The sequence below is a fragment of the Phyllostomus discolor genome, chromosome 4 (assembly GCF_004126475.2).
Source record: "Phyllostomus discolor isolate MPI-MPIP mPhyDis1 chromosome 4, mPhyDis1.pri.v3, whole genome shotgun sequence".
In the NCBI taxonomy this organism is placed as follows: domain Eukaryota; kingdom Metazoa; phylum Chordata; class Mammalia; order Chiroptera; family Phyllostomidae; genus Phyllostomus; species Phyllostomus discolor.
In genome coordinates, this window is record NC_040906.2 from 70,891,480 (window position 1) to 70,905,655 (window position 14,176).

The 14,176-nt window shown below is 50.5% G+C and overlaps 1 protein-coding gene across 1 annotated transcript in view; it reads right to left on the reverse strand.

The window, feature by feature from the left end:
• KIF5C (kinesin family member 5C) overlaps window positions 1-14,176 on the reverse strand; it is a 151,176-nt gene that overhangs the window by 7,118 nt on the left and 129,882 nt on the right. Inside the window, exons 23-25 of the mRNA XM_028508771.2 lie at window positions 12,012-12,116; window positions 10,136-10,352; window positions 8,783-8,896 (exon numbers count right to left, since the gene is read on the reverse strand). Of these exons, the coding sequence (XP_028364572.1) occupies window positions 8,790-8,896; window positions 10,136-10,352; window positions 12,012-12,116 (429 nt within the window). The 3' untranslated portion in view covers window positions 8,783-8,789. The remainder of the gene's footprint in view (window positions 1-8,782; window positions 8,897-10,135; window positions 10,353-12,011; window positions 12,117-14,176) is intronic.

Sequence of the window (14,176 nt, forward strand, 5' to 3'; positions counted from 1 at the left end):
AGGAAATAAAATCACCTCTCTTTAAAGGGAGTGGAGAAGGCTGAAGAAAGAAGGTAATTATATAAGGGTTTTGCAAGAAGTATTTAGAGATCCCCCAGCCCAACTTTGGCTTTTGCAATTGCTTGCAGTGAATCTACAGTTAATCCAAACAGTACACAGTGTTTCCTTTCCTTTTGCCTTTCTACAATTCAGTCTCCACATTACAAGAATTACCACCTGTATTTTACGTATCACCACTGAACAGAAGTGGGTTTATCTCCCAGGAGCAGTAGTGCAGCTGCTGCAGAAGAGCAGCTTTAGTGGCTTGGCATTCCTAACTCTGGGAAACATGATGCTGAGAATTCAAGTGGAGCAGCCCACCACTCTGCAGGTGAAGCTGGGAATTCTTTCTTCCAGTCCCTCCAGCACTCCTCCCTGAGTCCGCAGTGCTGTACTCAATGTTGGACACCGCAGCAGTGCCCACCTACAGCGACTGCTGTCCTCTCCCTGGTGTCCCAGCCTTTCCCGGCCTGTCCCCACAACCACCACAACAGGGGCCCCTACTTGTGACTCGGGCCAGGGACTCTCCCAGGGCTCTCCCCTCTTCCTTCACATCCTCTCATTCGGTTTCCAGGGCGCGTCTGTGACGACAGCACTACGATCAGCACTTCTCTGTGCTGTTTTCTTAGTTACTAAATGGCCAAGAATCTTGCCTGGAGGGACAAGGCTGGGTGTTCATATAATTCAACTGATACAACGCACTGCCACAGACGGAATGCAGAAGCAGACACAGAACTCCAGATGTCATTTCTTAAGACAAAGTGTAAAGAGATTGGTCAAAGTGTAAAACAATTCGATTCTACTGAGTTTTTCCTTTTGTAGCATATTTTTCATTAAAAATAGCATTTATGTTAACAGTAGTAATAGCTTACATTTTTTGTTTCAATTTCCAATATAAAATATATCAATAGATATGGAAACATAAAAGCTCTTTAATGTCATGGATAGTTTTTAAGAATATAAGGGGTCGCCCTGGCTGGCGTAGCTCAGTGGATTGAGCTCGGGCTGCGAACCAAAGTGTCGCAGATTCGATTCCCAGCCAGGGTACATGCCTGGGTTGCAGGCCATGACCCCCAGCAACCGCACATTGATGTTTCTCTATCTCCCTCCCTTCCCTCTCTAAAAAATAAATAAAATCTTAAAAAAAAAAAAAAGAATATAAAGCGTCCTCAGGCCAGGAACTTTGAAAGCTGCTACATAGCAGATCAGAGGTCTTGGTCCAGGATCTGTCCCCAACAAGCTGTGTGGTCTCGACGGCTCACTCTGCCTGGAGCGACAGCAGCTTGCAGAGCCAGACCGGACCAGACACAGCGATGACATGGGTGAGCGCCAAGTGCCTGCCCTGGGGCACATATTTACGCGTTTAGTCCTCACAGCCCCCGCTGCAGGCACTGTTGCTGGCCACATGTTACAGAGTACACCGAGGAACACAGAGGTGAAGGAACCTGCCCAGGACGCAGCCAAGCCAGGATTCAACCCCAGGCAGCGCACCTCCAGATCCTGAGTCCACAACTACCCAGCTGCCCTGCCTGCAGCAACGAGCAGCCCTGCAAGCACGTTCTTGTGACTCAGTCTCAAGACTGCCGGGCTGTCAGAGTAGCAAGGTGAATGGCCCAGTGGTTTAGATGTAAGTTATGTGTGTGACTTACAGATACCATGTGGCCTGCTTAAATGAGGCTTCTTGGCTTCTCTGCTTTGGAAGGTTAAATCTAAAAGCAATTCCCTGCCTACCCTGCATGAGTGGAGGGAACCCATTTCTGCTGTGGGAAGAAGTCACCTTGTACATCTAATATATATACAATATTTTTATTTGTGATGTGACTTGAGTTTCAAAACCAGGAGAAAGATCAAGGTGAACCCTAACTATGGTGCAAGATAGGTTGGATCCAGGTATCTGAAAGAGAGAAAAGAGTAACAAGAAAAGACAGAATGAATCAGAAAAGCAAATGAATATAAGTGGTGGCTTGGGAAGCTTGACCTGACCCTAAGAATACCCCAAGGACCAAATAGAAAGGGCCTTGGTGTCCTAGTAGTTGAGGGCTTAGACAGAGAAGTCCACCTTCTTGGGGTGGAGTGGGGTTCAGAGGAGCTGGAACTTCCTCAGTTCAAAGAAGTAGAGCCAGTGGCCTACGTGGACCTGAAGTTTAGGGCATTTAGTGAGTGTGGGGAAAGGGCCAGGGGCATTTAGGGCCTGGGACATCTAGGCGAGAAATACTGGCTCTCCCACCTTCATCTCACACTTGGAGATTTCCTGTTTGGGTGCAGCTTACTGTGACAAGACTTCTTGTAATAGAAAGTCACTTGTCCTTCCCAATGCCTGGGCCACGTGGGACAGGCTGACCACCCTGTCCCAGGCACACAGGCAACATCAGGCCCCAGGTTTTAGGCCATAAGTCACAGCTGACCGTTAAGGCAGCCAAAGGAAACGGTGGTGAAAGCCCACAGACCTGTTACGTGTCTGCTTTCATCCCAGCACCTAAGAAGTTAATGGATATATTCAGAAGAAAGGTCCTGAAGCAGCGAGACCTGAGGGAGACAGAGCCAACCTGCGGTGACTGTCACAGCCCTGGGAACGGCATTATACTCCAGCGACACAGGCTGGCAGTGGACCACCCAGGCCCCTCCGGTGGCTCTGGCAGGCATGCTCCCCCGGGGAGCCCTGCTACCAGCCGCAGAAGTCCTTCTCCAGGGCTGTTTTCTTTATGCCTTGAAACACAGTGTACAAACACGAATTGCTTCTTCAAATGTCCTGTAGGAGTCCTAACGAGTCCCTTCTGACTCCACCACTGTGATTTTACCAAATAAACTTTGATAAAAGTTTATCAAAATTTTATTAAATAGGATATGGTTTCCAGGCTTAATATAGATGGCTTTTAATAAAAGTACAGTCCTCAAAGTATCAGACTCTTCATCTACATCAGCACAGTAAGAGGCATCTGGGGTCTCTGGTTCATTTCACAATGTCTTCAATTTTATGTTTTTCCTGCCACGAAAAGCATTAACACGTGCACGCGCTGGAGGACCTGGCTGACAGCCCATAGCCGAGGACCCCTGGGCAGTTCTCTGCCGTGACCCAGCTGGCACTGCTCCTCACGGCTTGAACCACTTCATCTAGAGTCAAGAGCCCGAGTCGGTCAGAAAATGACACGTCTGGCCGTGGGAGGGCAGGAGGGGGTAAAGGCACGCCCCGCCCCGGTTCCCAGAGAGACAGGGAACGACGGGCGCCATGTCCCACCCGGCACCCGGCTCTTTGTGTTCACAAAAGACCATCTTTCACTAAGCTATATTAGGGTTGGTGATTCAGATTTTTGATTTGTGGTTTCATTTTAATCTAACTTCTAAATTTGTTTTGACTTGATAGATGTGTAAGATCTCTTAAGTATAGGGATTTTATACTGTTTTAAATTTGCAAATGCTTGAATATTATATGAAAATAACTTAAATTCTGGGATTGTGTGAGAATTTTACTCCTTTAAAAGTATTCTATTTATTATTCAAGTTTGAGAAATAATGGTCTAAATACAGGAAAATCAAAAGACCATTCTGCCTCAAAGCCTTTCAGGAAACAGCTAGGGTTTCAGCAGTGCCCCACTGGTGCCATCTGGTGGACATATCTGAACACGGGCCCACCGGCTCGCTAAAGCGCTGCCTGGAAAGGAAAAGGAACTCCAAGGCCCTCAGAAACGGGGAGGTACACAAGGGAGGTACACAAGTATTTTAATGGTGTCTACATTCAATGTAGAGCCTCGTATAATGCCTGAGAGGCCTGTTTCACACCTCTCTTCTCCAGTCCGCAAACCTGTTTTCCCACTTCCCTTCTCAGCTGACTTCCTGGCGTCTTACCTGCAAGGGTAAACACACACTAAGATGAGACCCCTTTCACCTCCCTGTGCATCCCTCCCAGCATCCTTACTCTCTGCTCTGCCTTCCCATCTCCTTGGCTGCAATGTCACCTCCGCTCTGGATCACAGGACCTCCCAGTAGCCAATACTTTGTTCCTGTAATTCTCCTACAGTACCCATGCCCCCTTCAGGGGATCGTTACCATCCAAATACAAATAAACTGCAATAGCTCCCACCTTAAAGAAGAAATGCCAACCCCGTCGTAACCCCACATCCCTCCACTCCTCTGCCCACTCAAATAAAACCTGAAGCTAGTGCAATTGCTGACTCTACTTCCCCACTCTCTCTAGTCCAAGCCAATTGGGCTTGCCTCCCCCACCACTGAAGCTGCTCAAGGTCACCGTCCCCTGACCCTCACCAAACAGCCAGTCTGTGCTGTCATCTTCCTCCAGCTCTGAACAGCCTCTGGCACCACTGACCACCTTTTTCTAGGACCCAGGTGTCCATTTTATTTCCTGAACCTCAGTCTCCTTCTCAGGCCCTTTTGCTGGTGCTGCTTCCTTCTTCTGACCGGTCCCCAGGGCCTAACTCCCCCAACCCCCTGCCTCTTTCCATGTTTCCTCCGAGTTACCTACCCCAGACCCCTTGCCTTAAACACAATCTCCAAGGTCACACCTCCCTACCACCTCAACCCGGACATTTCCCCAAGCTGCAGACTCATCACTGCAACAGCCGACTCAGCACACCCACTGGGATAGACCGAGGCTGGATGTCCAAGAGGAACCTCACAGGACGAGGAAAGCCAAACCCAGTTTGTCCATAAAACCTGCCCATCACCCAGTTTTCCCAGTCATTCTAAAGGTAACAATATTTAGCTGGTTGCTAGGGCCCAAACCTAAGAACCACCTTTGAGTTCCACCCGCACCTCCTCTACTCCCCTCCACCCTTGGCTCTCACACACAGGTCGACTGACCACTTGCTGTCACCACCGCCACCCAGTGCTGTTCCCTTGCAAGTGGACACCAGCAGTAGCACCCTAGGGCAGCCCTGGTCTCTCTCTCACCCCACCCTATCCTTTCTCCAGCCCAAAGACCCTTTCCAATCAGGAACCAGGCCCCACACCTTCCACCCCAAAGCCCCCCAGCAGCCCCCACACTTAGATTACCCTCTAAACTGCTCACCTGGGCCTCAAAAGCCTCATGTATCCAGCCCCCAGCTCCCTCCTCAATACCCCAAATTTAGATAGCCCCCAGTGCTGTGCATTCGCCCTGTCAGCCTTCCACAGTCCCTCAAATGTGCCACAGTAGCTGCCGCCTTCCACGAGTGTCTGTGCCACTCCGCCCCAGGCTACTGGTGGGGCTGGCGCATTTCATCATTCAGGCCTCTGCTCAAAGGTCAGCCCTCCCTTTCTAAATAAGCACCCTCCTTCTCCATTCTATTAACCTGTTCCTTTCTTCCGAGCATGTACCACTGTTCGAGGTTACCTTATTTGTTGTGTCTCCCCAAACAAGCACATCGCTACATAAGAACAGAGCCTTCTTTGTCTCACCCACTGTTAAACCAAGTACTAGAAGGCTCCCCATGCCCGATCCCATTTTGTGGATGAGGAGGCTGAAGATGAAGGAATTCAAGCACTTGGCCCAGCGTCACATAGGAGTAAAGCCAAGGCCAGGGCTGGAGCCCACATCTGGCCAACCCCACAGCCCATGCACTTAGCTTCCTGCAAATACCGCCCCTGTTCAGCTTCGGGGTCTGAAAAAGAAGGTCCCCTCCCCATGAGGCAGGCCCCTGGATTTAAATTTGATTAGATAAAAGAATCCCTTTGATTTCTGTATCTTAGATTTCTACACCTTAAGTTCCTTTGAAACCTTGAGAATAAACCAAAATATTCACTGTGATTTTACTTTCTGAACCCTGAAGTGAAGAAGGTGAGATATCCAGACTGCACCCAAGCACGAATACACTGCGCTGGCTCCAGCAGAGGGGCTGGAAGAGCGGGCAGCTGGAATCATTTCCGCTCAGGGTGGACACAGGTCAGAATGAGAACCTCAAAGACCCGGAAAGGCCGTGACAGTGGTTGTGATCTCACCTGAACAATGAATTCCTTATTTCCAATTATTTTTAAGAAAAAGTGATTTAGCATCTCCTCATTTCCAATTCTAATTCTCCACTCAATTGGATACTACCCTTTTTTAAAATTTCCACTGACAAATGCCTAGACTATTCTTAAAAACAGCCTATGTTCTTGCTCATAACTTTCAGGCACATGACAGTACCTTTACAACCCTCATATCTGCTGCTGGCAGCAAACCGGACACTCAGACATGGGCCTTCTGCACGAGGGGCTATCATCTACCACCACAGAGAGACTAAAAGACATTTTGTAACAAGTGTGTGAAATAAGGAGATTATAAACCAGAATTTACCAACTACCCACTATACACCTAGCACTGCAGTGCTCACCTGTACTAGAAGCTGGCGTTTTAACCGAGTACTTGTTAATATATCAAGCAGCTTAGAAGCGTGACCTCATTTAGTCCTCACAGCAACACCAATGACCCAGGGAAAGGGCTCCTCATTTCACAGATTAGAGGACCAACTCTGAGGTGAAATAATCTGAAGTGGAAGACCTGCCACTGACCAGGTCTCGTGTCCAGCGCCAGACCCCTCGACCACACCGCCGTCCTGACAATGGGAAACAGAGCCTGTTCACAACGTTGTGAGAAAATCACTAACACTTCCAATTTCAGATAAGAAATCAAAACCACTTGTAACACTTTGAGTAAACGAACAAACAAACAAACAACCATGGTGGGTGACAGTAGTTCTGTTCCTTTGAAAGTCTTGTAAGTTTCACGATACCTACTGGTTGTCAATCTTCAGAGTGAGAAAAGGATATCCAGGTAATGAGTGGCCAACATCTGGTTGTGTGCACCTCACGTACAGCCTGGGTCAGGCAGACCTTTATGGGACAGCATTACTGAAATGACTATCCACTGCACGGTCTCTGGACCCAGAGTCCCTGGGCCAGTGGACATATTAAGAGCTTGCTGGGAGCCAAGCACAGATGCCTGTCTGCATGCTTATCTCAAGTGGGGAAATGCAGGCACTACATCTAGTGCAGCTCTGCTGCATGGCAGGTGTTCAACAAAGGCAGAGCGCTGGCTGCCCACCTCAGCACCTATCTCCTGTCCCCAGCAAAATAACACTACCCTTATTCTGGGCAGTGATGCACCCTGCTAAAAGACCACCTTTTCCAGCTTCCCTTGCAGTTAGACATGGCCCTGTGCCTCAGTTTACCAGAGGGATGTGGGCATCAGGGTTATATGGGAGTTCTGGGAAGGCTGCTTTTGCCTCATCTCTGCTTCCTCTCTGCCTCCTCCACTTGGAATGTAAACTGTACAAGTCATTTTGGTGGCCTTGAGATGACCTTGAGGAAGGAAGGTACTTGCTAAGGACAGTGAGTCTAAATTTAAGAAGCTAGCTTTCCGTTGTGACAGACTACCTCGTTTTCTTTATGTCGTAGAGAAACTTCCATCCTATATAAGTGTTAGTTACGTTAGGAGAGTAGTTCTCAAACTCCGGTGGCCAACAAAATCACCCGGGGTACTCGGTAAAAATGCAAAGGTCCAGGTCCTGCACTACTTGAATGAGCGGGGTCTCTGGGCGCAGATGACACCGACACCTACCAACACTCTCAGCGTTCCAAGAGCCAATGCTTCAGGATCTTCTGTCCCCAGTTGCCTGACACGATCTTACAGTTCCACTCCAGTGCCAACCCCAATGCATGGCAGTGAAAACCAGTTCTGTTAACACCCAATTTTATTTCATTTCTGACTGGAAGTAGAGATCAGGTCTGGATGCGGGTGCTCATTGCCAAGATCATTTCCCATCTGCCCTTCCAGGAAACGGCAGGTGGTACGTGTGCCTGCTCAGGAGTTGCCCTGGCCTTCCCCCGTCCTGCTCCTTGGATGGTGCCTGGGTGCGGTCACCCAGCTTCCATCCTGGAAGTTTTAGTCTGAGCCTGAGCAATGTTGTCACCTCCTCTGGGTGTGGGCTCCAGGCCCCTTCCAGTCACCTTCCTTACCTTGGTGCAAAAAGGACTGGATCAGGAACCACTGCTCTCTCGAGTTGCCCTTGGTCACTGAGGCTTCGCCATGTGAACTTGCCCCTCCTGCAAGCTAGCTTCCTTAGTGAGGGCTTAGAGTTCAAGGACAACATTCAGAGCCACCCCCTCCCATCCTAGTTACCTGTCTGCTCTCCTAACCAGCCCTCTTTTCTCTACCTCAAGTATGAAAGGACTGACTAGTGCCCTTCCTTCTCTCTATGAAACTGCATTACCCCCCTTTTGATGCAGAACAATATTGGGCATGTGGATTGTGGAAAGAGATGTTTACGGCCCACTTATCTCTAAGAAAAAACTGGTCTGGATCCAACTAGATACAAATTAGCACAATTCTTAAAAGCTCCATTTGTTGAGTTCAGGTAGTAATTATAAAAAATATGAGTTTTTATTATCTGGCTCTGGCTTTATGTTCAGTTCCAGGGACTTAACCACCCAGGTCTGTCTGTTCTGAGTAAAAGCAGTTGACAAACAGGTAACGCCCTTTTGGATGCCAGATACCGAGAGGAGTCCCACAGACAAAAGAAAGCTCAGGTGAATCATTCGCCACACCCTCACCTATCCCTGCAGGGATCCTGGCGCCAGGTGGCCCCAGCTGAAAGACCCCAGGGCTCCTGACTTGAGTTAAGGACAGGCCCAGGCCCCTGATAACTGAACCCCAGGGCTGTGGTGGAGCAGAGCTATCTCCAGTCTGCTGCAGGTCCAAACACACGTAGGTGGGAGTCAGGCAAGGGCAGGGCTCTGCCCCAGACAGAAACACACAACACCAGGGACTCACTTCTTATTTATTTCTGGTAATGAGTGGAGTTCGATGAGCCGCCGCCTCCCCCTCGGATGGCGTGAACAGCCGTGGGAGATGACGCTGGGTAATGTCCTGGGCGGATGGGCTTGGCTGTATCAAACCAAGAGAAAGGAGAGAAGAGACATTCAGAAAGGGCTTACACAGCCACACCCTGATACCTTCAGGCCACGTGTGACAACCAAGAAACGTGATTCTTACCAACACTGCCGTTCTCAACCACCAGGGTTTCTGAGAACGGGTCTGCCCTCCTACAGGCAGTTAGCTAGACTGGGGCACCCGAGGGTTAGGAGACAGACAGCACTAACATATCAATTTCAATTTAACTCAGATTGAGGAAAATTGGGAACAAAGGACTTCCTGTTTTAGTCTGAGGCCGATCCACAGGCCCCCATGGGGTCCAAGGGCACCTGTGCAGCCCCTGAAACTGGATACAGAATTCTGCCTGCGGTGCATTTTTCTGGGGAGAGGGCCCACGGTTTTCACTAGGTGTTCAAAGGGTATAAAATCCAATAAATGTGAAGGGTGAAAAAATCCAATGAGCTACTAGTCTAAAATATAATCTTAAATCTAGGAACATGAAGTCACCAGTTTACAAAACATCTGCACAGCACGATCTGAAGGGCAATCAATCATATTACATGTTACTGGAGATGTTTCGGTTCTTTAAAAAGCGCTCTAGGGAACATTCCCACACCCCTTCTAGTCCTATGGCTCTGTCCTGAGAACCACGACTTAGCAGCCACAGGGCATTCCTGCATGGACAGACGGCCCAACCCAGTCCTGAAGGGGCTGCATGTCCAGGCCCCTCCCTGGGTCAGAACCACACCGCTCACTGACGCCAGCCTGGGAGCCAGGATACTCCAAACCTGCACTTGTGAGCAGCCTTCCCCACTGCTGCTGGCTACAAATGCTCCTTCACAGTTGGCCCAGCCAGCGCAGGACAAAGGGGCCTTTGGCCTTGCTGAGAAACAGTGGTATACTCTGGTATATCTGACGGCGTATCTCTGCTCACAGCCAAACACCTCCACCTACAGCCTCAGCCAGCCGGCCTCTGCTCAGCTCAGCTCAGCTCAGCAGCTTTGAGGCACAGAGCGTGTTGGGGTCTCTCAGGGGAAGGAAGTGGATGCCCAACATTCCCATTCTCCCAGGACGAGCACGGGTGCGGAGGCAGGGCCCACCCAGGTCCTGCAGGCCTGATGGCAGCCTGTCCAGTATTCCGGAGCAACCACCCAGGTGGCCGCAGAGCAGCAGTGCTTAGGGCGGGCGGAGTCCTGGTTTTCACCCAGGGCCCAGGAGAGAGGGACACAGGACAGGTGGGAGGGCACGTACCAATCTGGGCTGAGTGGGCCCTGCGGGCCATGTTCTTGGCTCGCACGGCCTCCTTGATGCGATCCACCTCCTGCTGGTAGCGCTTGCGGTCCCGCATGGCGTTCTCCTTGGCCTCCTTCAGCGCGCTCTCCAGGGCCTTGACGCGCTCGGCAGTGGCGCGCAGCCGCTTCTCCAGCTTGGGAAGCTCACAGCGCAGGTCTGCGTTGTCCCGGACCAGCTGGGGCGGGAGGAGATGGGAGGGAGTTACCAGGGGGCAGCGGGGTGGGGCACAGACTGTGACAGGACAGCAGCTGGGAGCAGACTCTGCAGCTGACAACTACCCCTGCCAGGTGGAACGTCCTAACCACCATAAGCTCCAGGAAGAAGGGAAGATAAAAATCCCATTCTCTGGGACTCCAATCTTCTAAATACAAGACTCCCAGGTGAGAGGAAGGGAGGCAGGGGGTAAGATCAAATTAAAGGCCATTTCCGGCCACAGGAAACTTTCAGACTGGGGCAGGATTTACTTCCTCTCCTGTCTGCGTGGGTGGGGGAGGCCATGTGAGAAAGCAGGACTGACCGGAGGAGAAGCCCAGAGAGGCAGGGCCAGGCCCCCAGGGGAAGACACGTGTTCTAGAGCTCTCGGGAGGCCTCCTTCCTCGCAGGACCCACTGCCCACAGCAGTGTGTGGCCTGGAGCCCGCTCTGTAACGTGTCAGAAGCTGAGAGGGAACTCGGGCTACCGCTCATTCTTTCGTTACTCAAGATCCTCGACGAAGAGCGACAGGCTCGCTCTGAGTCAGGAGTGGGCTCGAGAGCCAACACTGTCACTCCTGGCCATCTGACTTGGTGCGAGGCATCTGCCCACGAGGGTCTCTGATCGGTGCAAAAGGATGTAATAGGACCGACGTGGGAAGCCAAGTGGATAAAAAGGGGTCAGGGAGTCACGTTCTACATGAAGGTCGCACTGCTGCTGGGTTCCCACCAGCGCTGTCACCTGTCTCCCCAGCACGGGTTCCAGCAGCTGGCCGAGAGTGGGGTTTTAGTAAACACTCACTGATGCCATAAGTAAAATAGTTAATACATGTCAAAGCCCTATTCCCTGTCAATGTTTGCTTTTATATTTCTCATCAACAACTTGTTTGAATGACTTCGACTATGATGAATCTGTGGTCCTCCCTCTGCGGAAAAATGCCGCTGCCCTAAGGCTGAAGAGGACTTAGCAAGTCAGAGAAGCGACATCCCCTCAGCCATGTGGCCCTTAAGGATGGACCGTTTCTAGCATATTCCAAATCTTTAGGATTTAGAGAAAACAGTCATGAGAATTCCAGCGTTCACATAAGCTGTCTAAACCATCATTGGTTTGGACGTGATTACTGCTCTCCGTGACTCTGGACAGACTCTAGGGCATCGCGAGAACCTGACAGGATGCCCAGGAAATAGGGCAACAGCGTAGAGAGGGCCAATCCTGCCCGCAGTTCTCCTGGCCATGGCCAGTCTGCCTTCTCATCTGCAAGAGCAAGGTGCCTGGACCAGCTGGATGGCATCCGCTCTGCCTCCTGGGGAGCCTTGGAGTCCACAGAGCAGCCTCAGAGGCGTCACGGGAGACACTGGCACCAACTGGTGACTGAGGCTGGTACGGGAGGTGGGAGGAAAAGACAGAACTCTGAACACCCACTCCCCAAGCCCCACAGAGCTCAAACTCAATTCCTGACACTGGCTTTGATAAAATTAAGTGTTTTGTATACCCGGGAGTCATGGAGAAAGAGGATTTCAACGACCATTCTGGCACTGACGTCCTTCGGTCACCAGGGCCTCCTGCCCACGCTGCAGCCAAGTCCAGGGGGCCGCTTTCCAGGAGAGGCAGAGAAGCAGGGGACGCCGCACCACTCTCCTACCTGTTTGTGAACCTTAGTGAGCTGCTCCAGGTTGTTCTCCAGGAAGGAAATCTTCTGCTTCTGGGCAGCGCTGCCCCCTCCATCATCACTGTCCAGCTCCACACTCTGCGTCAACAACACCAAGAGGTCAGCGAGACAAGCCTTCACACCGCCCACCCTCAGCCCAGCTTCATGAGGGCAATACATTCTAAAGCTTATTTTTTAAAAAATTTCCCAATTCCACTAAAGGTTATTCTGAAAATGAAAATAAACAGAGGTTGTAAAAATTTAGACTCAACAACCTTCCCAAATAAGCTCCTTTGTTGGTGTCAAAAGTGTTAGAATTGTTATTTTTTAGAAGACTGAAACAAAAACTTAAAATCTTCTTTGGAAAGACACAGATTAGTTCTCCGTTGTGACATATACCTCTTCCTTGCAGGTAGAAAAAGACTTCTTTTCAAAAGGAGGTGTCTCAAAACTCATTAAGAAGAACAAGCATGAAAATATGAACCCAAAACCTACAGATGTCGCAAACATCACAACTGAGGTAAGTCACTAAGCTGTGGACAAGTGTCCACACTCACTGGGACGTCTCGGTGGCCTCTGCTCGTCCCTGCAGCTTCCACCTCTATCAAACTCCAAAGGAATCCATCTTGGTCTAGTCACAGCATCCAAGTGCTGTGCTGGGTAAACTGCTACGTGTGTCGGAACTTGAGACTGGCAAAAACAGTGCCCTCCAGGTAGCGCCTAGCTGAGCAGCCAGGCAGGTTACGAAATATTCGTGCAAACACAAAAATGGAATAGCGTGCTTGCTTCATCTTCGTCTGATTACAGAAGAGCTTGTCATTCTCCTTGGGAGAATCTCACCCCTGTGTCTCTTCAGTCTAAAACGGAGGTTCTCAAACTTCACGAGGAGAATTCAGATTGCTGGGCCCACCCCCAGTCTCTGATTCAGTGGACCTCAGAGGGGTCTGAGAGTGTGCATATCCAGCAAGTTCCTGGGTGGTGCTAAAGCTGCTGGCCAGATGACCACACTTGGGGAACTACTGGTCCTTCCAAGAGGTTCCTACCATGAAATCCAGGAAGTCTGATAAGCTCTTCACCCTCTTCCAGACCACCTCCTCCCTTGAACTGAGCCTTTCCAGTTCCTGTCAAAACCTCTGGTCTCCCTCTGTCACCTCTGCTCTGACCTCCCTCCCGCACCTGGGCCAGGCCCTATGGCCATTTCTAGTTTGATGATTGCGGTCTCTGCTTACCTGCCTGACTGCTGCCATTCAGGACCTTGAAATCTGCCATCATCCTCCAACCCCTTTGTATCATTTTTATTCCCAGGCGTCCAAGCTCACTAGAACCATGCTGTCAGGGGCCACAGCAAGCCCAGTGACCCTCAGCTGGACACCCACACTGCTGCTCAGCAGCCCTTTCACTCATCCCTAGCAAATTCCCCCCAAGCTACCTGAACCTTCTCTAGTCCCCATGGGCCCCCCATTCTCTTCCATCTGCACTGAGGATGGAGCCTCCACGCTAACTGAGATCCAAGTTGTCAGATGCATCTCTTTCTACTGTGGCTATTTCCCTGCAAATGTCTCCACCTTGACTTCTCCCCTTCCCCTTACTAAGCCTAACACATCTGTCTGTGCTAATAATTCTGACTCTATCAATACCCTCATCCTTTTTATACATCTCACTTTTTCCTTTGGCTCCTTCACACAGACACACATGTGCACACAAGCACAAACTTTATTAAGTATAGCTTCCTTCCATCCTATTATGCCTCTAGCTGTGGCCCATGGCCCCTTGTCCAGTGCTTTTAAACATCTTGAAGAGTAGCCTTCTTGCTGCTTCTACACTCCACCCTCCTTAAGCCTCTTCGAGCTGCTCCTGGGGTTTGCCATATGGTGACTCCCTACAATTAGCGTGTGGCATGAGGACCCAAGAAACTCAGATTCAGGAGGCACAGACCTGCATCCCATCCCTGTCTCTCTGGCTCTCCCCAGCTGTGCCATCTTGGGAAAGGGACTCAGCCTCTGAGCCTCCTCCACGTCCACAGTACGGAACACTAAGAAGCACTTACATGGTTGCTGGGAAGAGCATCTGAGATGCTGGGTGTTAACATGCTTCATACACTGTGACCGAGCCCCCCGTGGCCTCCTCCCAGGCAAACCTGAGGCTCTTGCCTCTCCCTG